Source organism: Carassius carassius, chromosome 31 (assembly GCF_963082965.1).
Source record: "Carassius carassius chromosome 31, fCarCar2.1, whole genome shotgun sequence".
NCBI lineage: Eukaryota > Metazoa > Chordata > Actinopteri > Cypriniformes > Cyprinidae > Carassius > Carassius carassius.
Window position 1 is genome coordinate 5,509,612 of NC_081785.1, and position 27,500 is coordinate 5,537,111.

The window sequence follows — 27,500 nt, forward strand, 5'->3', positions numbered from 1 at the left end:
AGTGTAATACGTTGCTTCAATGACCACCCCGACCCCAGCAGGCTGTAACGCTTCAGTGATGGCGACTGCAATCTGTTTGGTTAGACGCTCCTGAACTGAAATCAGACAAGCAGATTTCAATATTAAGTTTTCAGGTTATTAGTGAAACGAACAAGGATTTTGAAGGAATGTAAATATGGTTACAAACTTTGTTTGAGGGAGAGGGAAGCCATTACCTTGCAATCTCCTGCTATATATCTCAACAATCCTAGTGCAAAACAAGAGACATAGTTAATAATTAAGCTAGTTTTATGTGAGATCATATGTGATGGTGCTTTGATAAAACTTCATTGCTCAGGGATTTTAATCGCTGTGCTAATGATAAAACCTAGGCCAGGTGTCTATTTAGTATAAATCCTTATTTTATTCAATTTCATTTAAAATCACTAAATGTAAACTAACAATGTGCACATCTTCAGTGTCCTAAGACAATTGGCAATTAATCAAAGGTCTTAATTGAAAATATGTATATTTACATAAAAATATATAAATATCTATAATATAATGATTTGAACATAATACTTATGAATAGACTACCATTCTGAAGTATGGGGTCAGTAAAATGTAATAGTAAAACAGATACTGTAACATATTAATAATATTACACAATTTTATTTAAAAAAATCCTATACTTTCTTTCTAATCTGAAAAAAAAAGGTCAGTTTTCATAAAAATAAAATGCAGCTCAACTGTTTAACACTGATAACTATTTAATATTAATAAGAATAGAACAAACATACACACACACACAAAATCCTTTTCACAGATAATGTTGACTAGGAAAAGTCAGTCTCTGTGCCACTCGGACCTTGTCATGACTACAGCTATTAAAAAGAAAAAAAGAAACAATACATTGTAGAAATCAGAAATGCACCTGTGTGTGTGTGTGTGTGTGTGTGTGTGTGTGGCACTGCTGAGAGCTACAGTTCGTGACTGCTGTTGTCATGTCTTCATTAGTGGAGTGCAGTATTATGGCTTGTACATAGTGAATGGCTAAGCCACAGGTATTGGGGTCAGATTGGATCAAGCTTCTCTTTGTCACTCACACATTGTGTCTAATCCTCTTACAGACACTTATACTCTCAATTGTTTCAAACACACACACACACACACACACACACACACACACACACAGGCGTGTGCATCTTGATTTCACAGACAAACAACTCCCTTGAGGCAAAGAGAGCCACTAATCCCCTTTCCTCAAGCAAATGATGCTGAATTTACTGAAAAAAAAAAGAAACGAAAAGCTGCTTTGTGGCAGGATAAATATGCACACTCATGAAGGAATCCATTAAGATTCAATATTGTGCATCATAAAAACAAAATCACCTCGTTGTATAACAAAATCTTAAATTTATTTTAAAGGATTGCAGAACACTCAACAAAAAAATGCATTTATATGATAAAAACAATACAGAAAAACTTTGGTAAAATTTGTCAAATATTATTAGAATTTAAAATAACTGCTTTGTATTTTAATAAAAAAAAAAGTAATTTATTTCAAGAAAAGCACACTGATCCCATATACCCCATTTTAATTGAAAAAAATAAATAAATAAATAAAAAGATGATAAAATGTATTGTTCAACAAATAAAGACAAAAATTATTTGGACACTTCCTGGAGGGCAAACATTAGTAGAACATGTCCATAGTTAATGTGATACAGGACTGTATTTTGTAATGCAATTATATTGAGATGGACTGGGGAACGATGGAAGTGATTTAAGTGCCCAAATACTTTTTGGGACCACTGACTGTGAAAAACAAAAGATGTAAAAGAATAAAAATAAAAAAAAATTATTGCAATAGATTGGACTTTCATATGTGTATGAGAAACATGGGTGCATTTTGCCCACCTTGCTAGTTTACTCAGACCAAGAACCCTCTTGTTTGGAAGGTAGCCTATGTGCACCTGTGCAAAACACAACACATTATCTGACAACAGAAACACAGAACTGCAAAACATGGGAGTTATATACACAATACTTTCTCAGTAAACTGTAAGCCTTTGCCTTTGAAAAACTGGACACCGGCACTAGCAAGCTACATGCTTCTAGTTTTGATTTAGCTTTTGGCTTCCAATAATTATGAAAGTACTATAGTTGAAATAAAATGATTATTGAGCCATATTCCATTCTTTTAAAGTGGTGCTCTTTCACGCCTCATTAAAATCTCAAACGTAATGTCCAAATCAGGCAAATTATGTAATGTGAATGTCTAATACATGACATGATTGATATTAAAAATAGTTGCAAAACTGCACAAGAAGGACTTTCTGTGTGCACTCTCCGAGATCGAGCAAAAACAAGGTCAAGCAAATTACACTTTGGGATTTGGGAGCGTGACTAAATGGTCAAATACACACAAAAATATGTCAAAATGCACGTATTGCTGAATCCTTACAAAAATACAATCAGTTATGTAAACAGTTGGGAGAAAATCAGATGTGTGTCAATATATTAAATCCTATATATAATATATTAGCATTATGTCTTAAAGTGACAGCAGCCCAATATATTCATGCTGCTGTCTGTGGACAACAAGAGAACAAGAACAGGACATAAAGACAAAAAAAAATTCACTCTTTGCTCTTGACTGATTAGCTTTAATAGCTTTTTATAGTAGGGAAGTTGTGGCCTAATGGTTAGAGAGTCAGACTCATAACCCAAAGGTTGTGGGTTCAAGTCCCATATTGACAGGGATCGTAGGTGGGAGGAGTGAGTGTACAGAACTCTCTCCCACCTTCAATACCACGACTGAGGTGCCCTTGAGCAAGGCACTGAACACCCAACTGATATTGGTGTATAATCTGACATAATCGTGTTACAGTAAATAACCAAGGTTACAATATTAACCAAAATAATTATGATTTTTGCCATAATCGAGCATCCCCACATGGCACAGCAGCAGACGAGAAGTTAAAGATGCAAAGAGCCGTATCTGTGCATATGCTCGGAAGTGACTGCACATCTGACAGCTCCCCCAACCTAACCTCCTCTCCACCGTCCAACTCAAATGTCACCAACAATTGGATGAAACAGCCCAGAGAAAGGGCAGCATCAACAGACATGCAAGGATTTTCTCTTTTTTCCTCTTCTGCTCTCTGTTCTGATGTGATAATCCTGCACATCACTGAACCCTCTTGGCCTTATTTCAGCGCTGCCAAACTTCAATCATCATCCTTCTAAAACATAAATCGAGCTTTACCAACAACTACAGAGCACCTGGGAAATGAGCAAAGTGCTTTTTTTCAACTTAATCCACTTTAGGCCAACAGGCAAGATGTGGCGGCTGTATGGTGAATATGTTTCAAGTGAAAAAGGAAGCACACCTGTTCAGCTCGGCGCTCGTGATGGACACTAACAGTGTTGTGTGGACGATCATGGAGACGGTGGACACTGAAGCGCAAGCAAGAGGGCCGAAAACGAAAATGAATGGGCGCACGCCTCTCTGAAGGAAACTGGTGTGTCATTATCTTGTTGCAGATGCCGTGACTGGTGAGGTAAATAGATGAGAAGGGATAAGGGGCCGCGCCGATGACGATCAGCGGGGGACGCAGCGGAAACGACGGCCCTCTGACAGCATCTGACAAACAAAATTGCAAGTGGCGGAAAAAAAAACCATTCAGTGCGCTTGATCAATGGCTCAGTCTATCATCAGAAGCCATTTGAGCCGTGACAGTATCGACGGTGTCTCTTTTGTCTTAAATGGCAGACACCTGCAGAGCTGTGAGCTGGAGGGAGGTACTAAATGTCAAACCTGGAGGATTAAGAGTGCCCATCGTTTCTGAGTGGATCTCAGACCCAATATTCCTTGTTACCTTCTAAATTTAGGCTAATTATAACTAATTAACTTGGTTATTGACTGACTTTCTTTTATTTGTTTTTTTTTCAAGGTGAATCAGAAAACCTGTAATGCTGCCGTTATGTGAGTGAATCTCAAAAAATTAATTTACAAGGCATATTTCACCCCACAATCAAAAGACACATTTAATAAAAAAAAAGAAAAGAAAGGAAAAAGTCATTTTTTAAATCTCATTTTCATGATAATGAAGCACATTTGCCATCAAATTCTCATTAATGTAATTCATTTTTGAAAATCATCCTGTTTAAACCCCTTAACTGTCACCCCGTCCCGAATACGGGGCGCCTACGGTTACTTCACTATATTACAATAATCTAATCTAATCTTGACAAACTATATATCGTTGGAAAGGTCCAAGACACCCAAATATATATTTTACCATATTTTGTTTTTTGTTAAAAATGATGTAGGAAAAGTAATACATTAATTTATGACTAGAGTGCATCCTCAAAAATCCAGATTATAACAGGAGTTTTGACCTTTGTTTAAAAAAAGACTTCTTCGATGGCTTTTTCTCGATCACATTTTAGAAATCATCAGAAGTTATATATCGACTGTAAACTTAAAATTTCAAAATTCATCCTTTAAAACCCATTTTAAAATCAAACATTGCATTACCATGTAAATGGTACATCAATATCATGTTACAAAATGTTTTCAGTCATGAATTATAAAAATTTAGGGTTTGTATCATGCACATTCAAGTCTATCTTCAAAAACGTGAGTGACAGTTTTAAAGTCTGCATACATTGACTTCAAACATTACTGAGCAACAATACTTTACACATATAAACTTCAACAATATACCACATTACAGTAACGAGAATGAGATTTTTAAAATAAAAATAAAATCAATTAAAATTTTCAATTATTAATAAAAAAATATTGTATTTGAATAAATTAATAATCAATTAATTAAATCAATTAATAAACTTTAAGAAATAATAAAAATGAATAAAGACTTTGTTAAACTCTTATACTGTACCGTAGGGTAGTGCTGTGAAAAAATTCATTTTTAAAACTACGTATCCACCTTAGAGGTTTAGTCATAGAAACTGCACTGAAAGGTGACATGAATGTGGCTGTTGATGAGGGTAAAAGGATTAGTCTTACCCGGCCAAAAATGGGAACTAAATGGTGTTCACACATGGAAAACATGTCAATATCCTTCACGATCACCATCTCGTCATGGTCTTCATCAAAGATTGCGTCATTCAGGACATCTGCAAGGATGCACAACAACAAATTAATAAGTTCAGACGGGTCACCGTCAGGTGAGTGATATGACACCTGATGACATCATGAAATCATTATATTTCACTCTTTCGCTCTTCCTGTTGTGGCCCAGTGTCATTTCTCTTAGCTCATATCTTTGTTTAAACATATCCTGTTTTATCTAGTGAAAAGCAACGGTCTTTTCTTGTGGGGCTTTTTAATTTCCTGGCCGCCTATCTTGGGGTATGTTTCCATGGACACATGGCAGACTGATGCTGGGGCTTCAGGGGCTTGTTGAGATGTGACTCTCATATGTGTTGTTGCCACTTTAGTGTAGTCTCCGTGTGAAGGCAGAAAGCAATCAATTTTCAGGCTGTTTTTATGCCTATGATTACTTCAGCGACAGATGTATCCCAACTCATTTTTGTTAACATTTTCTGAAAAACTGAGCAGTGTTTGCCCATGCAAATCTCCTCATCAAGCTGGCAGGGTGTTGTGGGTGGTTGTCAGGGTGTTGCTAAGGTGTTATAGGTCTCCATGATATTCTGGTCGCTGCAGACCTGTCACGATCATCAGTGTGAATTGTGATTTAATGATTTATTTCTATTCTGTTCACGTCATAATAATAAGAAATTTTAATAGCCCCATATAATTTACTTAAATGTGTAATATAAAATAAAATGCACTGAATAAACCCACAAGCCTCCGTTTTGTCTGAAGTGAGACCTTTGATGTTTACGTACTTCACAACATTTGTTTTTCTTTCATATTTACTCCCTGCCAGATTATGACTTAAACCCTTACATTTTTCCTTATTTCATCCTAATTTGGATAGCAAAATGTGATAGAAATTTATGCTACACAACTATCCCAGTTATCAGATCACTTACAAATCTGCATTATTTGAGGTAACATTCACTGAAAAAATAATGTGCTCAAGTTTAACTAAAGGTTAAGGGTTTGTTATAAATGATTATAGTAATAATAGTTATGCAAACACTACTGACAAACTGACAGTATCCCTCCTAAAGTTTTTCTGATGTTGTCTCATGCTTCCCAGAACCAGGAAAGGATTTTGTTAATATTTAAACAGATTCTGGTCTTTTCACTGTTCTGCTTGGTGAATAACCAGCATGATTTTCAGAAACCAAGCACACTATGTATGCATGCAGTGTTGTGTAAATGCTGCAGCTGATCGGAGCATCATTCTCGGCTGAATTTAACCCGAGGGCAGCAGCAGCAGCTGTTATGAGAGACCTGTCATCAGGCTCGTCCTAAACAAACAGCCGCTTTCAAAAGCAGAGGAACAACACACGGAAAGGTCTCACGCATGACGGTGGCACTGACAAAAAAGAACAGGAAATCAAATCAGCATCTCCCCGAAGTCATCCTTCAGCCTCGCTGCCACCGTCACACACACACACTCAATTAAACACAAACCTGCTTACACACTAAGCAAATATACATTTGGAATACAATAAGTAACCATAGAAACCCATTGAAATTGTGAAGATGTCAACCAGCAGAGCTCTGGTGAAGGGTAATGTTACTGCTGCTGAGGGTTTGGCTTGTTCTCCATCGTTTAAATAAGAGACAGGCATCCATCCAGGAAGTGGGGGCAGGGGACAACGAGCGGAATGAGTAATAAAGAAAAGAAACCATACTGAGCTGCCTAACCGCTGTAACTTAACCAGTATCACTCGTCTCTATGATCTTGGATGGTTTATGTGGCATGAGACCACAACAAAACCATAAAGTATCAGGAACATAATGATATAATGCATTATAATAATATCATAATAATTCTCTAATTTCACAATCCTTCCTTCCTTTACCAGTGTCTGTGAATCGTGAGTACAAAGGTTTCATAACAAGCATCCTTTAAAACACAAAACGGTAAAATGGAGCAAAAACAGTAGCAAAAAAACTATTTATTTGCATAATCACCCAAAATTATTTACAGGTGTGTGACATTTCAACATATATATTATATAAGTAAACATTGCTGTTTTTGTAATACTGGTAAACAATAAAAAGTATTATTGTTTTTCTTTCTTTCTTTCTTTTTTCTTCAGTTAGTGTAAAAACCAAACCTGAATATTTGAAACTAGTTTCTTCTTGTCTTTTGAATGTCCTGGTCGATCTTTCGATTTGTGCATTGTTTTCAAAGTCGTATCATGTCATATGATAGTCTTGTGTGAGTTACAGGCCAAAATAAAAATTAAGATTTCATAGTTATTTTTTCACTTTTATTTTATACTTCTAGATATATTTAGGTTATCCGCTGATATTCCTAACCTCCAGTGTGATGCTAAACCAATTATATATTAAAATATTTTCATAAAATATATGCAAGTAAACATAGATACATGTTATTGTATTGGTGTATTATAATTAATCATATTTTCCCTCTGTGTTCAGTTAATGTAAAAACATTAAGCTGCAACAGTTATAACCCAGAGGTGAATATACTGTGACATCAAGTGAGATCAAGGTGGAAATTCATCATTCAAGCACTTACTATGTACCATCAGCTTCCTTTTCTTGCATTAACCAATGAGTCAACCACCTCCCATAAAACCATAAAAGAAAATTCAACACAGTGTCACACAAACCCACTGAGATACCTAAACTGTTTCCTCCACCACTTTAAATGTCTTTTTGTGGGAGACACATAACTTTGCTACTTCAGAACAATATGTGAAACTGCAGGGGTGGTGCAAACTTCAGCCAATCGCACTGAAGAAAGACCTTCTTCTAGAAATCTCTTATCAAAGGCACGCTTCCAGTGACACTGCATGATATACCATCTGTGAACTGTGGACCATGTTCTAGTGATGCACATGTAAGTGCTGTGAGGTCATCGAGGAGAGTCTGCTTTAACAAACTTTTTTGGTGTAGAAAAGCAACATTAATACATTCCATATGCATCTGCCCTAATAATGCTACACAAACCAAGTCCAGATGTGCTGTTTTCTATGTGGAGATGTTGTTGGTAATGTGATGGTGGGAGGCACCCTGGCTCAACCACTTAGACAACAGCCTGAGAGTGACCAGTGAACAATTATGCAAGATAAACCTTCGCTTTGGGGTGGAGTACCTGTTGAGCCAGTTAATCAAACTGATGGCACATGAAAGTGTTTGAGGAAATACTTCTAACCTGAAATGCTTGACAATGCATTAGTAAAAGATGAATGGTTTGTGGGCTATACCATTTTCTGTATCATTATAAGGTCACAACAACTCCAAAATACCAACCTGATCTGATGATAAAATTTTACTTTTTTTAAAAGGTGTCAATTTTTTTATTAATTCATACCATGTGTTTTAAACAGAAAAGCAAATCGGAAAACGTATGAATGCAATCATACTAAAACTAATAATTAGCCACTATTTAAAAGAGAATGAAGTGCCATGAGAGTGTGTTGAAATACAATGTGAAAATATAACATGATTTTGAAGAATCTCCTAATTGATCTTTGAATTTCAAATGTAAAGGTATAGATGTAAAAATTTGATTTCACCATAAAAGTTTTCTATACAACTAAGTCTCCTGATTACATATGATAGTTTTGTGAGTTAAAGACCCACATTTTCACTGATTGTCTTCTAGTAACATTTAAGTTATTTACTAACCATGTTAACCTTGACTAAATCCAGATCAGTGAGTCATGAACAAATCATTCAGACCATTTATTTAGCTCAATCAACCTAATAAAAACCTAAATTAATGATTCATTCATTCCTCAATCTACTCTTGAAAATACGATTGGTGATAATATGATCTGTGAATAAAACTTAAATATCACCCTCACACGATCACTGTCAAATGGTGAAGACTTGTGATTTAGTTTTTTGGGGGTCCTTTGGGCCAATTTAAGGTGATTTTAAGTCCTTGACATCTTCAGTGACCATTCATTGTCCTTAATAGACAGATCAACAAAGTCTCTCTTTGTCTTTCACAGAATAAATATCATTAAAAGTTTAGATAAGTAAGTGATGACAGAATTTTAACTTTTGGATCAACTACAACTTTTACAACCCAACTTTCTGTCACATTGCTTCGCGTTCTGTCTAGATGTTTTTGAACTCAAGACCGCCTCTGTAAACGCCCCCTTGGTTTCATAAAACTGTACAATTATGTAAAAAAGAAAGTTAACTGAAAAATAAAAACGTTAACCAAAATCACGTTTATTTAACATCTTTAGTCAGAGACAGTTTTCCAGAGACGGCGTGACATTTCAGGATGTTAACTTAAGCTTGCAATACGCTTAAAATAATTCTAAATCAATTTAAACCAAAAATAACTTATAAATACACACGTCTTATCAACTGTCATTCATACATTTATGCAACTCACCGATGATTTTTTCCTGATAACCCTTGGTGAAGAACTGCATGGCGGTGGCGGCTCTCCACGGAGTTTTGAGGAGCCCCTGCCGCTGCGGATCTTCCCCGAGCCCCCTGAGGATCGTGGTGTACGCAGCAGCTATGCTCGGCAGGCTCATCTCATTGTCTTCCAGACTGCGGGTCCGTTCTTCCCGCCAGCTCTCCATCACGCTGGAGGACGGCACGGTGCTCGGGGTCCCGGCGGCACCACCGGCGCTCCATCCGGGAACTTTCACTCGTCCGTCAAAGTGCCCATTGATCGCGGCATCTGTTTCATTTTCATTTTGATTCATTTGTTTCTGTTTGGAGCGCTCCATGATTGCCTTAAAGTGACAGCTTGGGTTCCTCAAAGTCGGTTTTAGTGCTACTACCTGTTTTCAATACGGTTTAAGGAGTAACAGACAAACTTGTGTGAAGTTCAACACTCTTGTCAAACTCAACTCGGCGCTCCGGCAGGGACACTCAGGGGTTTTATAAACACTGGCTAATCTCTGCGCGATCCTATTGGTCGCCAGGGCGACTGCGTCACGGAGCCAGATTGCTATTGGCCGAGAGACGTGCCTGCGTCAGGCCACCTGTCTCGTAAGAGGATGAAGTATCTTATTCAACAACAACAAAAACCAAGGAAAGGAATTGTCTTATTCACATTACAGTGATGTCTTGGGGCAGATCAACCCATCAACCCAGGGGACTGACAAGACCTTTGGGTGGTGATGTTCTTATGATGAAAAATAAAAGCAGTGTTTCTGAAGTGAAATGCACCATGCTACCTAAAGGTTGTACAGCTGGTAACTTGTCAGTTCAGATCAGTTTTATTTCAAAATGCACAAAGTTCAGTGACCTCAAATGAACATCAGAAAACTCATTCACTTCACTTTTGAAGGACATCCATCATTACATCACTGGTGTGCAAGCAATGTTACATACTTTCAACTTACCAATTTGACAAGACAATCTTTAGAATAAAGAAAATGGCACACAAGGCTTAAAATGTAACATTTTAGCTTTTATTATGATTGTTTTACATACAGTACAAAACTTCACAAAAACATATGTACAAACCATCCAAAGCATTCAGGATTTCACTAGATTTGAATAAGAGAGCTAGTTATTAACCATCTTCTCATTGCAAATTTTTTAAAGAGACTTTGCTTCATTTCAAATGCAAATGAAGAGACGCACAGTGCTTTCAAAAGAGCTCAAACTTGAGAACAAATAGATCACAAATGAGCAGGCAGTCTATATGACAGAATGAGAGGTCAGAGAATTACAGTAAACAAAAAAAAAAAAACTTTTGGTTTTCCCCCAAATCTATATTAAAATAATGAGCATTAAACAAAGTCATGTTAAGTGCTATTCTTCGTTAAATGCAAACGCAGAGAGTTTAGCAGAAGTGTCCAGTGGCTTTTTCTTTTTGGTGCTGCCCTCATCCGACTCCATTTGTTCATCTGCTTTTCCTTCTTCATCTTCACGCTTTCGTTTCTTGGGGTCAGCATCGCCCTTTGCTCTCTCCCTCCAGTTCTGAATCAAAAGATAAAATGGAATTATGTTCATTCATGTACATGCTTGCAAAAATCACACAAGCAATAAACAATATCATTCCAATAAGCCTGTTATTGTAATTAAAATTGTTTGTGTAAACAAAAGCAGTGAACCTTTCCCGACGACCATGATGAGTCACCAGACCCATTTCACATATTAGCCCCGGGGCCCTTTTTGCACGCCCCCCCACACACACACACTGCACGCCATTCTTCATTGTTATGCACTCTTTCAGCGGCTGATGCCACCCCCAAGTCATTAACATAAGATCAATGAGTGCAGCACACACCCCCAGCCAGGGTTTCCAGAGCAACAGGCGTCCTAACCATTTCCCATCCAGGCTGGAGTGTGTGAAGAGTCATTCTGCCCTGCACTGAGTGGCCCTGTGGGTGCAGGCTCACGAACAGATTGTACATACAGCAGAGAATGAGTGTTTGGAAAGCACCCACACATAGACAGGTAAGTGGAGATCAGAAAATAGGAAGATACTTGCTAATAAACAGTGTTGTCATGGATAAACTGGCTTAGAGCTTTAGGATCAAATTACAAAATCAAGGAAACTGAACAAGAGAAAAAAAAGAAAGTACATGAATGTAATCTGTTACACAACCAATGCACGTGCAAAAAAAAAACTGAAACAGGGAAATTCCTAGGTAACCTTCCTGAATATAATAATAGACTGAATGATAACTAAACAGTTTAAGATAAATGTGCATGTGTCACAATGAAAAGTCTTACCACCATGCCTTCCTTGAGAACATCCATTTCCTCAAAGTAAGGATTGTCTGTTAGAATGCTCTTCCTATTCTCCTCAAGCCACAGCTGAAAGCCAGTTTTCGGCCAAAAAGGAAGTAAACTGTAGTTACAGACATGACAGCAAACAAAACATTAAAAAGAATGACAGCTTAAAGGTGATTATACTGGTTTTAGCCAGCACAAGTCATTAACAGCTGATTAATCGGTCAATATTCTACTTTGAGATTATTTACATCAGGTAAAAAACATTTGGATTGATTTGTTAATCTAACATCAATAAATAAATACGGATTATAAATAATAATGACTGACTATAATTAATTTTAGAATGGAGTTATATTGTCAATGATCTGATTAATTTTGGGAGTTTTTCATTCAAATACTTATTATCTATGCCAATTTGTAAATGTTATTATATTTTATAGTATACCTGATTTCACTTAGACACACTACCAAGAGGTTAAGGCTTTTGTCTTAAAACATTTTTTTTTTACAGATTTACTCTACTGTTCTCATTTATTAATATATAAAGTTATTAACAAAAGTAATCATTACATTTTGAAAGTAAAATAATTTAATGTTCTTACATAATTACAATAAAAGTAGTAAGAAACATCTCTCTTACTTTCTGTTTTCAATATTTTCCGCTGACGCTGGAGGTGTAGCTGCAGGAGCCGGTTTGACTTTCTCTGCTTCTGACTGGCTATCCTCCGGTTTCTTATGGTTTCCTTTAGAGGCACTCATCTGGAGCAGAGTGGGTCTGAAAAACAGGGCCTTGCAAATTAACACGGACTCAAAACATGTAATTATCTGTTACATAAAAATCATGGAATTTTTGTGTGTAGCACACTGGCTAAAGAACATAATGTTGTTTATGTTCCAATAGAAACACCTCTGACATTTCACCTGAACAAATGTTCTACCATCAGAACTAAACATTCTGGAGGAAAGGATACTAGATAACCAGGTCATCCCAGGCAGACCGAGCTGAGAGTGAGTTTTATGGGGTGAGACAGAGTGTGTGACCCTGCAGAGCTGGAGAACATTTGTATTTGAGCAACACACTGTACCTTGGACTTGGGTTTGGGTGCCAGGGGCTTCAGGACTGGGGCTTTGCCCTGTTTTGATGTGCTGCCGAGAGGTGTGGGTTTTCTGTTGGACATCGTCATGCTGTCCAAAACGTTAGTTGTTCTGGGCTGACCAGCTGGTGAACTTGATGACTTTCCTGCTCCAGACACCTGTAATTAAAAAATATTAATCAAGTATTCTTGAAACACAACATTTAAAAGGAGCTTAATTTCTTTATGATTTCTGCAATTCTAACCTTAAAAGGGTTAACGCGTCCTTCTTTGCTCACTGTGACACAAGCAGACACTCATATATAATCGTGGCCCATTTGTGCCACTCAAAAAGTTATTTAAAAAGTGCAGTTAATTTGAAAGACAAGTTAAAGAAATAAAAAAACTGCAAACTGAAAAATTCCTGTATTTTCCCCCCATGTTTTTAACCTTTTAATATTTTACAGTCTCTGCACTGGCTACCTATTAAGTTCCGTATCAGTTACAAATTATCATTACTTACCTATAAGGTCCTAAATGGTTTAGCTCCTGCGTACCTAACTAGCCTTCTACCACGCTACAACCCATCACGCACCCTAAGGTCACAAAACACTGGACTTTTGGTAGTTCCTAGGATAGCAAAGTCCACTAAAAGAGGTAGAGCTTTTTCACATTTGGCTCCCAAACTCTGGAATAGCCTTCCTGATAATGTTCGGGGTTCAGACACAGTTTCTCTGTTTAAATCTAGATTAAAGACACATCTCTTTCGCCAAGCATTCGAATAATGTATCTCTTAAATTGTGAGTGTAGTTGCATCTTATCAAATGCCAGTTTTATTCTTTAGCTTGGGTTAAACTAATTTTACTTTGTTGGATCAGCATCTATGCTAATGATGTCTCTATTTGTTTCTATGTTTTGGTAACTAGGATTTACACAAGCTCCAGTCTGGATCCAGAACACCTGAGAAGAGATGATGCTGACCCTCAGAGGACCACAGATGATGCTAACCCTGAATCAACAAACAGAACTAACAAATATTGCTACAAGTGTGACTGCATCATATAATAATTATTAATAATATTAATAATGTTCATCGTCTGGCTGACTACGTCTTGTATTAATTTTTCAAAAATCCTGTCATACGTGCACAAACTGACAGTCACCACTTATAAGCTACTACTAAATATTGTAGAAACATAATTTTCTGTAAAGTTGCTTTGTAACGATTTGTATTGTAAAAAGCGCTATACAAATAAACTTTAAATTGAATATTTGATTTATCAATTCATAGTCGATTTATTCTATTTTTATATTCTGTATCCTCTCAGGTGATTTCACTCCTTTTTTGAAGGGATTCAAACCTGGAAAGTTTAAAATATGTTCATTTCAAAAACCAAATATAATTAAAAAAAATCAAATTCAATAAAAAACAAGACTCATGCCGAAAACAAGTAATGTGCACAGAAGACAAGTCAATAAAGAATGCTTTTATTTTAAAGATCAAGAAATGTATAACTGATATGCAAAGAGCTTTTGCTTTGATATCCTTTAATACACTTTACTTTTCAGATACGAGTATGGAGGAAAAGCTAGCACATTTACTTAGTTTAGCAGTCTCTGTTGATTCTTCTGCATCCATTTGCTCTTCCTGTGGATATAAAATACCCTATGCATGCATTACCATATTCAACTTTTAAATCATTTGATTCAGAGCTCTCACTCATTTTCATCAATAGATTTTCATTATGACTACTGAAAGTGACTACGGAAAGGACATTTTAAAGATATCGCACTCACAGTGCAGATTATGTATTTTAAAGCAGAGCATAACAACAAACAAGTATTTAAAACATAATTTCAAGAGTTTTTCTAGGCCTATTCCAGAGATTCCAGAAATGTTCTACAGAAATCAAATGGTGAAATTCAATCCAGGCAAATGGGATTGAATTTAGCCGGGCTTTAACTTCCTGTCCTGGCCACGTGAATGACTTACAGCGAACATCTTCATTAGCAGTTCCTGCTGCTCTTTCTCAGCCCGAGACTGACCCTCACTGTCAATTTCATAACCACTGGATGATAGAAAGCTATAGTGGTTTTGAAAGAGCACGGACCGCCAGTACTGCTCCTACAAAATATAAACAGAGCAATCATGTCTTATTCAGTTATATGTTTAAAAAAAAAAACGTTATATGATAAAGCAAATCAGACAAGCAATGGACTGCCAAGATGCCAAGATAGGGAAGGGCACAACTGACTTTCAGTCTAGGTCAAGGAGAGTAATACTACATGGAAAAGAATATGAAATGAAATACAATAAAATAGCACAAGGCAATGAAAGAGAACATGTTTTGAAAAGTAAAAAGTTAATAATTCTGCCCCATATATATATATACAGGCCAATAATTTTAAATAAATAAATGTTGTTGTCTTTTTGAGTCCTCAAACAAGATACTATAGTTTAAATGAATTTCTCAGATTGACTCCAGGATTTTATCTCATACCTCCATTTGGCCTTTCTCTGTGGTGGTCTGGCAATAAGACAGGTTAAAGGGCAAGACGGCCACGGCGGGGCAAGGTAGGGTGGGTGGGTAACGTGCCCCTTTACATGGAATACACCTGAGAAAGAGGATGAAGATCCCCAGCATAATTGGCTGCTTGGAAATTTTGAATTAGAATGATTAGAATTTTGTGAGTCAAGGAAAATGAATGCAAAGAGAAAGATGCACCTGAGCTGCTGTGGATTCTCATGAACCCCAACAACCCAGTAATGGTCTGATTTGCTCTTGCAGCTGTCTCTGGTGTTACAGACAGGAGTCCATATGTTCCCCAGGGTCCGGTTCAGCATACGTACGACTCCCTCCGAGTCAATACAGCACGGGCTTCCTGAAAAAAGATCAAGTAAAAACAATTACATTGTGAAATATTATTACAATTTTAAATAAATGTTTTCTATTTTAATATATTTTAAATATAAATTATTCCTGAGATGGCAAAGCTGAATTTTCAGCATAATTACTACAGTCTTCATTGTCACATGATCCTTCAAAAATAATTATAATATGCTTATTTAGTGTTCCAGAAACATTTCTTGCAATTACCAATGCTGGAAACAGCTGTGTTGCTTAACATTTTTGTGGAAATTGTAATATGTAATTTTAGGATTCTCTGAATGGAAAGAACAGCATTTATTAAAAAAAAAAAACTTAGTGACTCCAAACTTTTTAACAGTAGTTAAACAGGAAATTGAAGTAAAAAAAAATCTCCGGGCTGTTGTATTCATTTTTCCATTTCCTTAATGGGGTCATATGATGCGATTTCAAGTTTTCCTTTCTCTTTGGAGTGCTACAAGCTGTTCATGAATAGATAAGATCTCTAAATTTGCAAAGACTAAAGTCTCAAACCCAAAGAGATATTCTTTATAAAAGTTAAGACTCCATAAACAAAAACTGGATAAAATGTAGGTACAATCATATGACGAAATGCTGTATGTAAATTGTCCACATGTTCATAGATATGTTCATTATTTCCTGTGCTGTGTTTTTGTTTTAATATGTTTTTGTTTGTATTAATTAAAATGTTTAATAAAAAGAATATATAAAAGTTAAGACTCGTCCATGCCCCCCTAAAACACCTTGTTTAAACATGCCCTCATGTCTACGTCACTGTGTGGGAAGATTTGCATAACACTGCCCAAATGTAAAAGGACAGTATAAGTCATTATAATCAGTAATTATGTCCCCACTGGATGTCACAAATATCTCGTTTGTATTGGATTTTATGGGTTTTGTCTTATTGCACCAGAACACGGCATCACAGTATGTCAAGGGGCATAAGAACGCTGAGCTTTGTAGAAACAGACTAAGAGGAAATAGACAGAGGAAAAACAAAAATGTACAGTATGTAGAAAATAATGTGTTTTTAACCTTAAACCGCACAAACACATTAGTACCTCTGTGATACACAAGGAGCTCAGTTTTCAATATTCTTTCTACATGTTCATCTCTTTCTGTCATTATGTTTAAGGAATTGACTTACTGAAAAATGACATGTATCAAATCAACAAGTGTCAGGGTATGATTATGTAACAACCCTGGTATCGTTTTTACATTTCCACAGAAAAGAAGTTCCCAGTAACAAAAAAAAGTACCATAGTTTCTTAATATTCAAATTTACCACGAATGCTCATTATCTGAAATACAACTTCTATTACACCTATTGTAATTTATTCTCTTAAAGCAAAGAATTCACTACCGGATTTCTACTGGATTAGTAGTTATCCAGATAAAAATGGAGGCAAAGTGTAAATTTGCTTTGTAAACAAGAGCTAGCAGTTGAGGACAAAGGGGAATCTACAGATCAAGGTTCACATCAGCTGCTGCTGACCGTAATCAGATTACCATGAAACCAGCCCTGCTGAATACAAATTAACTTCATTAATGCATCCAAACTAAAGAAATGAAAGAAACTATGTCAATAATTAAAACTAAGATCTTGTACCTGGCAAGCTCTTCAGTTCCCTCACAGGCCAGCAGCACGGCATCCTGGGATAGATCGGCCATGGTGTGGCCCAGGGTGTTTGTGAGATGCATGGCATGATGGATCACGGTATCGTGGAACTCCACATCAATGGCGTTGTCCTGATCATCGTTATAGCCACGTACGATGCCCACAGAGTTCCACATCTTTGAAAGAACATAAGGATCTTTACAAAACCTTCTTATAATTAAACAAATCAAATGTTTAGGCTACTGCTACTGTTAACTGAACTGACAACAGCTATGGTTCTTCCTCACCATAAAGCGATGCATGATGTGCACTGGGGTGGATCCCGGCTGGAAAGCCCTTTTGGGTTGTGTGGGCATGGGACCCTCATATACTGGACGGGACACTGCAGGACCCACAGCAGGAAGAATAGCACTGCTGCCATCCTCCTCTGGAACACCATCCAGTTTTACATAGCCTGGATCAGACCAAAACATTTAACCTTTGCTTAAAGCGATTTAATGACCCTTTCACTACTAATAATGTCCATGACTTGAAGTAACAGCCTACACTACTTGCTTTACGGAGACATCTCATACCTTGAGAATTGTCATCGTCATCCAGGAAGGACCCTCTGTTCCGAGGTCTGCCCGTTGCAGGCATGAGGTCATCGTCATCATCATCCTCCTCCATGATGGGATTCTTCACCGGAGACCTTGAGTCACTCATGCCTTCGTCCAGCACCCAGTCATCATCCTCATCAAACAAGTCATCATAGTCATTCGTTTCTTTAGCTGCAGCAGCCTAAACATCACCAGAAAAAAAAAAACTAAACATGCAAGTATTTACAACTATATTGAAAAAAATAAGGTTAACACCACCATTATAACTTTTGTTAATAAATAATAAACAATAATAAAGGCGGCATGAATAGTTCCAATAAAACCAAATTTGCGATGTGTCTTATCAAATTGCAAAGGTAAACAAAATGGCAAATATTATTATTTTTTACTGTTTTTTACTGTAATATGTACTGTAATACATTTGTTTTTAACCGCATATTAAATTGCAAATTTTATCTAGAATTAAAATCACAATTTTCCCCCAAATCATGCAGCCCTAATAGTACTTGACACATAATTATAACAGAACAGTGCATGCATGTTTTATTAAGAATATGTAAATGTTATAATACTTCTAACTATTTGAATGAATGTGAAATTATGTGGTTTTTCAATATTACATATTATTACACATATACATACATACATTTATATATATATATATATATATATATATATATATATATATATATATATTTACACTCACCTAAAGGATTATTAGGAACACTATAATAATACTGTGTTTGACCCCCTTTCGCCTTCAGAACTGCCTTAATTCTACGTGACATTGATTCAACAAGGTGCTGAAAGCATTCTTTAGAAATGTTGGCCCATATTGATAGAATAGCATCATGCAGTTGATGGAGATTTGTGGGATGCACATCCAGGGCGTGAAGCTCCCGTTCCACCACATCCCAAAGATGCTCTATTGGGTTGAGATCTGGTGACTGTGGGGGCCATTTTAGTACAGTGAGCTCATTGTCATGTTCAAGAAACCAATTTGAAATGATTGGAAGTAGCCATCAGAGGATGGGTACATGGTGGTCATAAAGGGATGGACATGGTCAGAAACAATGCTCAGGTAGGCCGTGGCGTTTAAACGATGCCCAATTGGCACTAAGGGGCCTAAAGTGTGCCAAGAAAACATCCCCCACACCATTACACCACCACCAGCAGCCTGCACAGTGGTAACAATGCATGATGGATCCATGTTCTCATTCGGTTTACGCCAAATTCTGACTCTACCATCTGAATCTCTCAACAGAAATCGAGACTCATCAGACCAGGCAACATTTTTCCAGTCTTTAACTCTCCAATTTTGGTGAGCTTGTGCAAATTGTAGCCTCTTTTTCCTATTTGTAGTGGAGATGAGTGGTACCCGGTGGGGTCTTCTGCTGTTGTAGCCCATCTGCCTCAAGGTTGTGCGTGTTGTGGCTTCACAAATGCTTTGCTGCTTACCTCAGTTGTAATGAGTGGTTATTTCAGTCAAAGTTGCTCTTCTATCAGCTTGAATCAGTCGGCCCATTCTCCTCTGACCTCTAGCATCAACAAGGCATTTTCGCCCACAGGACTGCCGCATACTGGATGTTTTTTCCTTTTCACACCATTCTTTGTAAACCCTAGAAATGGTTGTGCGTGAAAATACTTTTTTTTAATAATCAAGCAGCAAATATAGGCAAATAAAGGTCCATATACATCATGACTTTACGATGGTGATGAAAAAGGCGAGAGCCAGAAGGTACGACTGACCTTGGTGCTCTGAACAGTGGAGGAGGAGGACAGTACGCCTTCCAGGAGCCCGAGGCAGCCCTCATTGTCAGTGTAAGCGATCCGGCCCCCTGAGGGATGCCACGCCATCCCACACACAGTGAACCCTTTCTCGTGTTTCTGTCTGTAATAGTACAAAATCAACAACATCATCACTGCACAGACTACACTGTCTGAAATGAAAGATACCATCTTCCTAGAAACATTGTTAAACTCACAATATTGAATGCTGTTACAGAAGACGTATAAAGCGATAATGAAAATACAATATTCACATTCTGTCCAAAGTCTTAAAAAAAACAAAAACACACCAAAATCTTCAATAATATGAACATAAATGTGACTACAACCTCTCAATACACAGTTTGGCCTCTACATCCCAAACCAACAGGTTTCCGCCAACTGTTCCTGCAGCCAGAAACTTCCCACACGGTGACCAGACCACAACATTAACAACCTGAGAAGAGAAAGAGTCGGAAAGATTATGCACTGCAATATAACGCACAACTTTTACCACACAATACATTTGATACAGTAAGCCAAAGGTTAATACACAACACAATTGTAACGCTGATAAAGGTTTCGATATTCTATAAATGATCTTTTTCTAATTTTATTTCTTTTAACTGTTCCTCTGAAAATCACTGAGTTGCTTTCTACTGACCTGTGAGATGAGGTCATCGGAGAGCGTGCTGACATGTGTCCATGTGTTTCTGTCATACAGCTGAATGGTCAAGTCCACCGGCACGGCAAGCAGCTACACATGTGTATATACAACAAATAAAAAACGAAATCTTAAATATTACGACTGTTGTATAAATGGCTGAGAGACTGATTGATGTGCTCATAAAGCAGTCATATAGGAAACAACTGAAGAGAAAACTTGAAAATGCAAATTGAATTTTGAAGTCTGAAGAGGCCTTATGTGTGTGTGTGTGTGTGTGTGTGTGTGTGTGTGTGAAAATGTCCATACCTTTCCTGAACGAGGCTGCCATGTAAGCCTACAGAGACTTGGCATTGCTCACATCACTAGATTTCTGGAGAATTTTCCATTGAGCTACTTGAGTCAACACACACACCAGAGTTCACCAGCTTTACATCAGATCTAAAAAAAAAAAGGTTTTAAATGTGTTTTATTTGAAATGTTAGAATTTTTTTTTTAAATGCAGTGTTCTTTAAGTTTTGTTTTTTTATAATTTTGAAATAAAATAATTTTTTGAAACGTTATAACTTATAACCATAAAATAATTAATACACATAATAAAGAGCTCTCTATTACTTGAAGTTGTACATGTTTTCCATTGTGAGGCCTCATACCTGTGACTCAATAGACCACACAGTAACTGATCCATCACAGCTGGAGGAAGCCTGTCAGGAATTGACATGAGCATACGAAAATGAATTATTATGACCCAACGCTTAAAATTTAATAGATAAATACTCATCACAACACGTTAAACATCAACAGACAACACATATCCACTACTGTTCTAAATATATTCTCTTATGCTCACCAAGGCTGCACTTATTTGATCAAACATACAGTAAAAACAGTAATACTGTGAAATATTGTTACAACTGAAAATAACAGTTTTTTATTTGAATGTATTTTAAAATGTAATTTCTTTTCCTATGAAGCAAAGCTGAATTTTCAAGCAGCCATTACTCCAGTCTTCAGTGTCACATGATCCTTCAGAAATCATTCTGATATACTGATTTGCTTTGCAAGAAACGTATTTTTGAACGGTTTTGCCGTTTAATATTTTTTGTGGAAACCACAACATTTTTTTCTGAAATCTCTGAAGAATATTAAGTTAAAAAGAACAGCATTCATTTTAAATAAAAATAATTTGTAACATTACAAATGTGTTTGTTGTCACTTTTTAACAAATGAATGCATCCTTACTCAATAAAAAAAAATTAAATATATAAAAAAAACATTGTACAGACCACAAATGATAATGTATGCAATAAATGTTGATGGCAATGTAAGAAATAAATATGACACTGAACTTATTCATGAGCAATTCTTAATTTGGCCACATTCACAAATAAGAGCGGACCATTAAAAGGCACCATGATACTCACAAGGAACTCATCAGAAGGATCAAGAGCCACACTGAGGACAGGAGCATCATGTCCACGTAAGGTCTTCTGCTGACTGCTGTCTACCACATCCACTATCTTCACAATAAAGTCACTGAAAAACAGAATGCCAAAATTAGCGCCTTCATTCTCCACCATCTTCAACCCAGCAGAGACACATATTGGCACTGCAGATCTTTACGATCTGAAGTGGGAAAATAAATGAAAACTCATTTCCGACCTCTACAGGAAGAGAACAAAAAAAATCAAATAACCTGTTGGGAGCTCAGCTGCATCAATATTCAAGCATCGGCAGCAGGATAAAACTGCTCGATCAATGCTGTGTCATGCTCGCTGCCTTCAGCCGTGATGCATCAGCTTAAAACAATCCATATATCCAGAAAACTGCCATTTAGCCAAACACAACTAATCATAAAACGATCGAAGTGATTTCAACTGCATTAATGTCGGACGAAAGTACAGCGATGGGAGTATTAAACGATACATTGAAACAAAAATATATTATACAAAAATAAATATGCTTTTTTGACACCAATTTTAACTAATCAACTACTACTAAAAATAAATTATATCACCTGACGTTTTAGGCAATTTAGAAATTCCTGCCAGGATAAGTCTGGGAAAGAGAGTATGTGTGATCACCCTGAGACCTTAATATCCTTTACAATACAAATGTAGCAGGATGAGGACTGAAAGTAAGTCGCACCTGGAGCCTGCAGCCACTCTTGACCCGCTGCTGCTGAAGGTGACGTGGTTTGTGTTAGTGGTGAATCGAGTGAGAATGCCATCTGGATCTCCCTCTGGGAAAGTGTGAATCTGAACTGTGTTGTTGGAAACTGCTGTAACTAACTTTCCATTCTGTAGGGAAAAATAAACATTGACATTTAAATAAAAACTCATTATACCGTTATTCATGTAATTATACTACTATAATTGACTGAAAAAAAAAAAAAAAACTAAAACAAATGTTAACTTACCTTCAAGGCTACAAGAATAAACCTTCTCCCCAACATTTATGGACTTGGGATCGTCGTCATCTAGACTTTTCCAAAGGCGGACATCATCGTCGCTCCCACAGGTCTCAATACACCTAGGAAACATCATTAGGTGTTTGAAACAATACACATCAACTACGGGCATCTTAGAATTTCTAATTCCTTACGACTGAAATCAAAGCGTGTTAAATACACAGTTAAAATGTTCAGTAATAGTATATTATAAACTGTGGTAATATACAATATGGATAATTGCATCTTAATTCACTTGTATAATCCTTTTCCATCTTCGAGGCGAAAATGCCAATATTAAAAAGAAAATCCAAATATAGTTTTTACAAAGCTTTTTATTAAAGCGTTTTATTGTCTCCTTTATTTCACAGACTTCATTTTTGTTTTCATTTTCAAAGTAAACCTGTATGGAAATTATGTTAACCAGTGGGCGGGGTTTATTGATTAAGTGACGAAGAGTTCCTACAGTTTTCTATATTTTAATTGTCAATCTGGTTTTCATTTTTATAATTGAATTGATTTATTTAAAATTGACAGAAATACCTTTCATATATCAGTACTTAAGAAGACTTAAAAAACTACAAAAAAATTAAAAATTAATAAATCACACACACACACACACACACACACACACACATATACATATACACATGTATATATGTAAATTACCAAAATAATTTATAAAGAAAAATAACGTACATGGTCAGGTGTACAAACACTGTTAAACAAAATTTTCATTATGTGAGATTATGTGCAGATATACGTTAGACAGCCCGGCTCTCATCTCCAGTTTAGACAAATCACATGATGTTTTAAAGGGTTAGTTCAGCCAAATATTTAAATTATGTCATTAATAACTTACCCTCGTGTTGTTCCAAACCCGTAAGACCTCCGTTTATCTTTGGATAAGATATTTTAGATTTAGTCCGAGAGCTTCCTTTCCCTCCATTGAAGCTGTGTGTACGGTAAACTGTCCATGTCCAGAAAGGTAAGAAAAACATCATCAAAGTAGTCCATGTGACATCAGAGGGTCAGTTAGAATTTTTTGAAGCTTCGAAAATACATTTTGAGGTGAATATGTGCTGCTACGTCAGCTTCTTTTCAAGCAAAATGATCAACAACTGCAGAATAAAAACGCAAGTCTTCAAATGACTGCATGTGTCACAGTGATCGAATATAACCAAATAACAACGCATCGTTATGTTGTGCATATATATTTTAATCACGCAGTACTACTACTTACCGCTTTAGTTTGGCGGTAATTCTCAGTATTCCGCGCCACACTCGCTCACATCTCCCGCGCTGACAGCAGTGACGTTTAAAAGTGGGATGGACCGTTAACTTTTCTCAAAAGTCATTGGCTGAGTCCCACCCTACATTTGACGTATCTTGACGTTACAGATACATTTATTCGACATTAAAAGTATAAAATACAATAATTATTTATTGTTATAAATTAATCAGTCTGTCATTTTAATAGTTACTATTATGTTAAAATGTTCGAAGTGCATGTAAAAAATTATGTTATTAACAAATAAACAGCAGTTGGAACTGCCTGCAGCAAGACTGATATGAGACATAAGCATCAATAATTTAATACAGCCTGGAGTTGTACATTTAGTCCTCTACATGAGAATAAATAAAATATCCTCATTGTCTGTTTGCTGAATAATTTGATATGCAGTTCAGGAAGCAGCTCTGGTATCTGCTTGTAGACTGAAATATAATACCAAATATAATAAGATTAATAGCTACATTGGGACATGTCATCGCTGCATGATTTAGTTTAGTTTTTTTTTTTTTTTTTGTGCATGTGTTTCCAGATTCCCCTTTTATACGGTGGTGGGGGATGAGGAGATAACCCCTGACAATGTAAAGCGCTTTGAGTGCCTAAAAGCGCTGTATAAGGAATTATTATTATTATTATACCAATGTACACAGATTGCCTTTAAATCATGCAGAACATAATAATTCAAAATATTCATAAATAGCAGCACATATTTTCACCTATTAGAAACTTGTTATAAAACATAATCTTTGTTATAAACCATAGCACAGTGTAACAAATCAGCCTCGATTAACTTGTTGGTTCTATTGCTTGTTTTTATTGAAAATGTGTAGCTACAATATGTGGTTGAATTGCTTCAATACTAGATTGCTTCAATTTGATAGATCTATCAAATAATAATATACTGACAAGGTTTGGCAACTCAAACAGAAATGGTTTGGGCACTGTGTTTAGCTCTAAAATACAAGTCAGATAGAGAATCTAGTATTAATATCAAGTCAGTATTACAAGTCTGCCATCTAGTGTAATCTGGTAAGTATTACAATAAAACTGTCACTAGAAGAAACAACACGTGTGGCCCCTTTTTCTCAGACTGTGATGATGATGTGTTTGCACAGGTTTTAACATCACAAATCTAATAGTAGTTTTTCATATTTTCATTAAAATAGTCACATTTATTATGCTATGCGTTGTGTTATAGCCTATTCACTTGGCAGTAAGTAACAAAAAACGAAGACTGCAGTGAGGATGTTCAAATTCAATGGCGGAGAGGGTGCAGACAAATCTGACATCATTCTCGCTTCTGGCTGCATTTCTCAATATGCATTCTTAAACGATCTTGACTTTAGTCGTTGCTTAAGTTTAACCGACTATGACGGCTTTCGCTTCTAAGAACACCGGAAATGTGAAAAGGGTCCAATAAATTTTCTGTTTCATCATGAACATCTAGGGCACAGAACTTTATATTGCATACAGATGTAAATAAAGTGTATTAACAGATGAGAAATACAAAACAAGAAAAAAGACTAATCAAATTCATATAGAGAACTTGCAAAAGAACACTTAATAGTATAGAAATGTGAAGCAATGTCCTGCATATCTTTGGTTTTCACAAGATTATGTTAGAAACATAATCTGTTTTTGTGCTGTATGATAACTACGTCCACCATGTTGTGTGGAATACATTTGTTGTGCCTTTCAATCTGTAGCAACGTGTAGTTTTGTCTCATTTCTGTTTTTAAACAGCACAAGCTCCATTGCATCTATAGTGGTATTGCCTAAGGAAGAGTCTCAAACTGTAGGGTAAAGGCAAGGTGTCAATGCTCTGATATGTTGTACAGCTACAGATGACTGCTCTGCACATGTGCTGCAGAGAGAAAGGAAAGTTCCTATGTAGTGGGCGAGAGAGAAGAGGCTCAAAAAACAGGCATGTGGCCGGGTCACTGTAGTGCCTCAACAGGCCCGTGACACTGGGATCTCTGTACATACAAGGGTCACGGCCATCAAAGCTAAAGCGCTTCCCGTTTTGCTCTATTCGAGCATGGAGGGAGCGGCTATAGCGTCTGAAGCTAACCGAGAAGAGGTATTCATCCTGGGCAGAGTCTCGGAGCAGAAAGGTCCCCTCTGGTTGCCCTTCCAATAGTTGCTCAGCTTCGAAACGATCCAGGACACCCCAATAACAAGGGCTGTTGTTGATTTGAAGCAGATCAGGAACCAGGATGTAGTCAGTATGGGCGCAGCACTGGGCGTCTCCATGTGCAAAAGATGGATCCCAGTCATCCAGACTAGAAGCCCCAGTAGAGCTGATCTCCTCCCATGAAATGAGCGTTGGAGGAGAGGAGGATAACAAGGGACATTTGGGTTCAGTTTCAATGCTTAAAGAAGGTTTGGTATGAGTGCCATGTTTCTTGATCAGATGCCAACACTGAGCCAGTTCGGATTTCGGAGAGAACGGACACTTGTCCTCCATGAGCTCAGACACATGAATCTTCCGTTTGGACCAAAGAAGGACAGAGAATGGACGTGAGGAACCGGACTGGTGGTGATGGTGGTGGTGATTGCGAAGAGGGAGACACTGGCCAACGGCGTCCTGAAACTTCTGCCTCAGAGACCGGCGGGACAGGGCTTTCCTGCAAGGAGAATCCAAATCTGGTTCTCCAGGGACTGTGCAGCTGCATTTTCGCTCTCGACGTCTCCGGGGACAAGAAGCAGAGCGTACGGTCTGGTCGTCAATTCCTTCCCCCTCTTCCCCTCTGGGCGCTGTCTCATGGCGTGACCCATGGGAGCGTTTTTTAATACTGCGGATGTAACTATCAGCGCTCCAGCTCCGCAGATTCTTGGGACGTGTGTCTGAGTTTTTGGGCTTCCTCTCTGACATCGCTGCAGGCCCTATTTGGAAAAGTGCTGCACAGAATTTAAAAATAAATTAAGATCGGCAAAGAAAAATATGAAGAATACTAATAGTATTAATGCTATAAGGCATACAATATTTCAAAAATATAATGAATGCAGCATATATTTATGCACAGACTATACATAACTGACAGTACCAAATATAATTTTTTATGGTGATTTTTCAGGAAATGTACAGGATTCTATTAATATGTTTTATTTGAAAGGAACACATTATTTTATACAATAATTAAAATAAGTAGTTACCTAACTATTTATAATATAGACTATACAATGTATCAACAACTTAAATTTTTCCATTTACACATTAATTAACAAAACATGATATACATTATGAAATCACTTTTATCTGTATAATGTATATATATATATTGTGTGTGTGTGTGTGTGTGTGCATCATATATGTATATGCAATTTATAATTTTTAAATAAATTAAAATAAATAAT

At 36.8% G+C, this 27,500-nt stretch overlaps 2 protein-coding genes and 1 pseudogene across 2 annotated transcripts in view; all 3 read right to left on the reverse strand.

Moving 5' to 3' along the window:
- Positions 1–9,952, reverse strand: part of LOC132111400 (GTP cyclohydrolase 1-like) — an 11,190-nt gene extending 1,238 nt beyond the window's left edge. Inside the window, exons 1-5 of the mRNA XM_059518667.1 lie at positions 9,483–9,952; positions 5,021–5,130; positions 1,900–1,955; positions 216–247; positions 11–95 (exon numbers count right to left, since the gene is read on the reverse strand). Coding sequence (XP_059374650.1) covers positions 11–95; positions 216–247; positions 1,900–1,955; positions 5,021–5,130; positions 9,483–9,828 — 629 coding nt within the window. The 5' untranslated portion in view covers positions 9,829–9,952. The remainder of the gene's footprint in view (positions 1–10; positions 96–215; positions 248–1,899; positions 1,956–5,020; positions 5,131–9,482) is intronic.
- An 889-nt stretch (positions 9,953–10,841) lies between these two features.
- LOC132111897 (WD repeat and HMG-box DNA-binding protein 1-like) lies at positions 10,842–22,946 on the reverse strand (annotated as a pseudogene).
- A 2,496-nt stretch (positions 22,947–25,442) lies between these two features.
- The window catches only part of LOC132112014 (suppressor of cytokine signaling 4-like), a 2,324-nt gene continuing 266 nt past the window's right edge, over positions 25,443–27,500 (reverse strand). The window contains exon 2 of the mRNA XM_059519612.1: positions 25,443–27,044. Within this exon, the coding sequence (XP_059375595.1) occupies positions 25,879–27,018 (1,140 nt within the window). The 5' untranslated portion in view covers positions 27,019–27,044 and the 3' untranslated portion in view covers positions 25,443–25,878. The remainder of the gene's footprint in view (positions 27,045–27,500) is intronic.